We start from the raw sequence: 6662 nt of genomic DNA, 5'->3' as shown, positions 1-6662 counted from the left end.
ATGTTAGAATATAAATTAAATGATTAAATTCATTTATTCTTATAACATTAAACTTTTGCTTTTGAGATAAATGATAATTTAACAGAAACAAGACAATTTTAAAAGGACAAGTATTGGGTACCAAACATCCTCTATCTCGAAACTAAAAATTTACCTAAGAATCCATCTTCTTATTATGCAACTACATATATCAGAATTTGTTCATCCACACAATCAAACATCTTAGATTCTGTGGAGTATAATTGGAGCACCATGTTGTGGCTTAAGAGTAACGACAGGATAAGGAGCATGAGCATATGATGGTGAGAGTTGGAAGGAAAAGTGTTGAAGAATCATAGCAAGAGCCATCTTTGCTTCTACCATGGCGAAATTTTGGCCAATACATATTCTAGGACCCCAACCAAATGGGTAGTAAGCAATTTGATCCTTTGATGCTTTCAAAATCCCATGAGAAAATCTCTCAGGATTGAATTTCTCAACATCTTCTCCCCAATAATTTGGATCATTATGTAGCAGCAGCACTGGTAATGCCAAGTCAACGCCGGCAGGGATGGATAGGCCTCCGATGTTGGTCTTCTGGTGGGTATGTCGATAGAGAGAAACCACAGGAGGGTATAGTCGAAGGACTTCATATAATATCGTTGGTACCTGCAAATAAGGCACATGCGATGCATGTAGATTATAAGTTAGAACACCAAATATATTTTATCATAAATTAAGGAAATTTTGGTCTTTTTTACATGAATGAAAAGAGAGAATTAAGAACAAAAAATTGTTTAAATTATTGTATTAACCTTGTAAAGTCAATTCTTTCATTTAAAGACTTAATTGGTAGATATATAGAATTGTCTTAGAAATTTTTAAGGCAAATTGGTGATTATAATTAACTACAACCCCTAAAGTTCATTTTAAGAAAAAACTTCACTTAATCTCCGAAGTATCATGAATGTTGCAATGTTAACCTCAAATTATTAAAAGAGATCACATTTTTCAATTCTTTTTAATTTCACCACTATAGTAAGGGTTTTGCGTTAACTTAAACATAAACATGTAAAATGTTTATTATACTTCTGTAAAATTTATAAAAAATACAAAATTACTATCTTAATTTTAAAATTAAAAAATAAATGTATAACAGCAAAATAAAAAATAAAATAAAATAAAGAAAGAAAGGAAAAATAAAATAAAAGCTAAACCACCGCTAGCCGTGGGTCGCCAAGGATGTTTCAATTTTTTTATTTATTTAAAAAACATGGGTACTTTAGTCATTTTAGGATCATCGTTAGGATTTCACACAAAATTTTAACTGAGGGGTGAAATTAAAAGGGTGTAAGAAATAAAACAACCCCGTTACAACTTTTGATAATTCAAGGTTAACATTGGAATAACCCAAATGCATTGGGAGTGAGTGAAATTTTCCCATCAATTTACTAACTGTAGGGGCTCAAGTTCTATTTTTGCCTCTCTTTTCTAGCACCAAATGAATCACTTTTACCAATACTCCAAAAAGAAACAGAAGGAAGCACAAAAGAAAAAGGAAAAGAAATGACTTTCCAAGACATGCTTCCGTTATTTCTATCCATATTAAAGAATAATTACGTGCTGTTGAGAATTAATCTAACACATGCAACATTGAATATGGAAACTTACAATCTTGAGTTGATTTATGGCTTCGAAATTAGGTGTTCTCTTGGCACAAATGTGTAGCACCTCGTCCCTTGCCTTTTGTTGCCAATCGGGATGCATAGAGAGAACAATCATTGTCCACGTGAGCAAGGTGGCGGTGGTCTCTTGGCCGGCAAAGTAGAACAACTTGCACTCCTCTATAACATCTCCAATTGTCAGACCATTATTGTTGGTGTCGGATTCCTCTTTGCATTGCAACAATAAGCCTAGTAAATCATCGTTGCCCGAATCTCCATTAATTCTCATTATTTCCTCTTTCCTGCGGATCATATCCCTTAGTATTGCATTGATCTCCTTCACTATATTGTATCTCCTTTTGTTCTTCTCAGTGGGAATGAATCTGAGAACAAATAAGCATTAATTTGCATGCAACTATAATTATTTAATTAAGCATTAAAATAAAGATTTAATTGGACACCTTTCATTTCGTTTTTGAATTATTATGTTTTAAACAAGTTTAGTAAATTATTTGTCATTTTAATCTAACCTTTAATGTTAATACTTAAATCATATTTCATGTTTGACATCTTCAAAGCTTTATCTAATCCCCGAATTGAATTATTGGCTATGGGACTAGCTAGTCAATACCATCATTTTCAAAATTGGTAAACATTAATATTTCTGTCAACTACATATGCTTTATTTAAATCCCAGGAAACTGTTTGTGACACATCTGATGTAGACCTTGAAAATGTCAACTAAATATTAAGCCTAATAATAATTGGCGCCGGCCGGCCGGAGTACCTGAAACCTGGGATGTAAATATTTTGAAAGCATTCATGAACCAATTTGGTCTGCTCTTTCAGAAGTTCAAATATCATTTTGCCCTCTTCAAAGCTGCTTCCAAAGGCTGTCCGAGCGATGGCATCACTAGCAAGATTTTGGAGTTCTGGTGCAACATCTATTTCACCTGATCCTTGAGGACTAATCAATTTCTCCCACCGATCAATCAGCCCAAAACAACTGGTTTCAAAAGCTGGAACCATTCTCTGTACTTAATTAGTGCAACAATTAGTAAAAGTTATTTGATGATTAATCTCAATCAAACAATAATTTCGGATATTGTCAAAACAATAATTTGTTTTGCACAGAATCAATTTCTGGAACATCCATGAAATGCCCTTATTTCAGTGTTTTTTTTTTTTTTTTTAATATAACGATGGTTAACAATCTGTAATTATTTGATGGGATATATTTTTTAGAGTGTTAGAAATGGGTCTTGGGCCTAACTCAACCCAAAAGCTAGCTCAAGAGTTGAGGTTTTCCCTCAACTTATAAATGGCCAATCTCCTTAATACTCAGGCAATGTGGGACTTCCAATACGCCCCCTCACGTGTGGCGGGAGGACATTCAAGCCAACACGTGCGACAATGGGTGACGGTGGGCCACAACCAATTAATTGGGTTAGGCTCTGATACCATGTTAGAAATGGGTCATGGGCCTAACTCAACCCAAAGCTAGCTCAAGAGTTGAGGTTTCCCCTCAACTTATAAATGGCCAATCTCCTTAATACACAGGCAATGTGGGACTTCCAACATAGAGTTCCATCGAATTGCGAAAAACAGTCATAATAGTCCGAAAAATGTGAGGAAAAAGGATATATATATAGGGGAAACTTCACTTACCCCTTCTAAACTTTCGCGCTTTTTGCAGGCACCTCCCATTGTTCAAAAACTCTCACTTTGATGTATCAAATTTTTATTTTCTTTCACTTTGCCCCTTCCGTTAGGATTTTGTAACTAAATCAAATGGTCAAATGAGTAAAAGTCCTTTATACCCCTAATTTTTTTTAAAAAAAATTCAAATTTACCCTTATTTATAAATATAAAATTATTATAATTATTATATTTAAAAAAAAAAAGTGTACCCCGTTCCGAGGGTCACTTTGTGACCCCCGGTTGGTCACTTGTGACCCATCGGAGGGTCACAAGTGACCCGGCCATTGGCGGGTCACAAGTCACCCAATGGATGGCTTAATTATCAAGAAAATCCAGGTGCTGCTCAGCACGACTTGGACCTGGCTTGAGTTCACTGGTGTTTGCTATTTCCTGATGTAGGACAGTCAGGTTTGCATTTTCTTGATAATTAAACCATACACCACGCACAAATCCATCGGCACTGCGGCCCAAAAGCTCAAAATCAATCTTCTCAAGAACAGCTTCATTTTTGCCAAATTTCCTTGCGAAGGGGCATTGCTGCCTACCATGCTCTTAAAGTCATCGCTTGTGAGAAAATGCGGGTGTTGTTTCGGGGGTTGTGCCACGATATGAAGTGAAGATCATGGTTTACTGTGGTGTTCTGGAACTCCGGGGCATTGCAGATGACTGTATGGAAATACCCTTCATGCATGTGAAGAAAGAAAGTTGGCATAATACCCGTGTTCTTCTTCTTCTTCTTCTTCTTCTTTACACTTTTTTTTTTTTTTTTAATATAATAATAACAATATGACCCATGGGTCACAATACGGGTGGGTTAGATCCACCAGTAAACTCACAGGTCAAGAGTTTTTTTTAAAAAAATATATTTTTAATAAAAAATAATAATATTTTAGTAATTTAACTCCAGTTAGGATTTCACAGAAAATCCTAACGGAAGGGGCAAAGTGAACGAAACTAAAAATTTGATACATGAAAGTGAGAGTTTTTGAAAAATAAGAGGTGTCTGCAAAAAGCGCGAAAGTTTGATGTGGGTAAGTGAAGTTTCCCCATATATATATATATATATATATATATATATATATTAGAAAGAGATGTCCCTAGCCAAAATGTATGGGGGATTAGCTTTCTCCAAAACTCTAAAAAATATGTAACATAGATCAAATAGGCTACTTCTCTACTTGTACTTGTAGTAGCTAGGGATTAACATGTGTGATGGAGGTGTACATTCAAATAATACATATATATTTCTTATAGGATAATTACCGTATAGAAGTTTTATGGTAATTAAATCAATGCCATGTTTATATAGATAGGAATCTTTTGTATTGTAAATTTCATAAAAAATTAAAAATAAAAAAATAAAAAGGGTAAAAGGCAGGGGTCTACTACTGAACCGCTGGTAAATCTGTATTTAATTTTCCATTGCTTATAAGTTTTTTTCGGGGTACCTTTAACTTCTCTAGGTGGAAAGCAGGTGTAATAAGCCTTCTGCGCTTGGCCCATCGATCTCCTTTCAATTTTGCCAGTCCCAGTTGTAGCACACCCACAATAGGGTTCAGTGGCATCTTTACAAAATGACCCCTCTTATCTGTTAATATCAACCTTATTAACTCTGGGTCCCCTACCATCAATCTTGGTCTTGTTCCATTCCAAAAGAAGGACAGTTTTCCTACAGAATAATTCCCCATATATATATATTACACCATTAGAACCCTCAAGAAACTTTAAAAAAGAAAAAAAAAAAAAAAAAATTGATAAATTAATTTCCAGTCTTTGAGACAGAAAAATTGTTAATTAAGAATCTGGAATCATGCAACGACAATTTTGGATACAAACCATTTTTCTCTACACAAAAAAAGCTTGTAATTAAGAAGTTAATTGCATGCTTGCCATATTTTTGCACCAATTCATGAAAGAATGGCGAGACACGTGGAGAAATCTGGTGGTCTAGGGTCATCGGTTTGGACCATGCCTCCCTGCTGCACTTCTTAATCTCTTTGGTATCACCATGCAAAAGCTTGTAAGAAGTTCCTCTGATCCCTTGCTGCCTCAATTGCTTCTCAAGCCTTTTGGGTCTCCACCAAATGGCATGAACAACTGTGATAACAGGATAAAGAACAAGTAAAGCAGAAGAGATTGCCAGAAGTTTGAAAATGTAATCTTCCATCTTCTTTAGCTTGCAAGTTTGAAGCAAACGCTTGAGCTTTTATATTTAGAGCAGCGTCGACCGAGGATATTTATCAGGCCAGCTGGTTGATGACTTTGTCAGTAATCTACCTCCGTCCCAAAAGAAGGAAGAATTAATTATTGAGACTCATCGTCCTTCTTATTGTTTTGTTTTTCTTTTTTTGCTTAGTGATTGGAACCCCTCATCTACTCAAATTCAACCTTATACTATTAAAAATCTTGGTTCTGATATCATCTTTTTCTTTTTATATGAATAAAAAAATAAAGATTTTGCCAGATTATAATTTTGATATGGCTTGGTATTTGCTTCATCATGATTAAGGATTTCAAGAGAATCATTAACTGAGAAAAGTTATTAACAAGGCCAAGAGAAGTCTTATAAAATCACCGCTTATTCAAAAAATTTAAGTAAATTTATATATATAAATGATAAATTTAATCATTAATTTAATCAACATTTTAATCACTTATTTCAAAAGTTTAAGTAAGTAGAAAGAGATAAATTTAAGGGTTAAATACCTTATTCACCCTTATGATTTAACTTATTTATTTTTTGACCCATAGGGTTTACTTTTTATTACTGGTTCGCCTAAAGATGGAGATTGTCCATCCGTCAAAATTTCGTCCAAAATTTGACGGACACGTGTCCATATAATTAATGAATTAAAAATAATAATTTTTTAAAAAATTAAAAACATTAAAAAGCATTAAAAATTATATTTAATTAAATTTATATTAAAAAAAATTGGGGGTGGCTACGGCTAGGGCTGGCCCAATGGTTTTTAGGGCCTTAGGCGAAACTTTTAAATGGAGCTTTATTTTATAAAATATTTAAATATTAATTAAATAATATTTATTTTAATATTATTGTTATTATATTTTTATTTAAAAATCATTATTCTCCCCAAAATACTCTGTCTAAATCTTTTGAATAAACTAGTCATTTTCTATTATGCTTTTCCCCATTTGATAATTTCCGTATATAATATGTACTAAAAAAATGCTTAGAGTTCTTATCTTTAGAAAAATCTATATTACTATCTTATTGGACTCATTTTCTACTAATAAATCTCTTAATTTTGCATCAATATTTTTCTATTGGCCTGGGTCATAAATATTTGTAATAGAGTT

The 6662-nt window shown here is 33.5% G+C and overlaps 1 protein-coding gene across 1 annotated transcript; it reads right to left on the bottom strand.

Moving 5' to 3' along the window:
* Positions 1-222: 222 nt before the first annotated feature.
* Positions 223-5526, bottom strand: LOC132185761 (cytochrome P450 CYP72A616-like). Its single transcript, XM_059599540.2, has 5 exons — positions 5235-5526; positions 4793-5013; positions 2431-2675; positions 1651-2026; positions 223-648 (listed from the first exon to the last, which is right to left on the bottom strand). Exons 1-5 carry the CDS (start codon positions 5509-5511, stop codon positions 223-225), a joined length of 1545 nt encoding a protein of 514 aa, XP_059455523.2. The 5' UTR covers positions 5512-5526.
* Between the last annotated feature and the right edge of the window lie 1136 nt (positions 5527-6662).

This window comes from Corylus avellana, chromosome 7, assembly GCF_965113065.1.
Source record: "Corylus avellana chromosome 7, dhCorAvel1.hap1.2, whole genome shotgun sequence".
NCBI lineage: Eukaryota > Viridiplantae > Streptophyta > Magnoliopsida > Fagales > Betulaceae > Corylus > Corylus avellana.
Note: the sequence above shows the minus strand (reverse complement) of the source record. Positions and strands in the feature narration are given on the sequence as shown.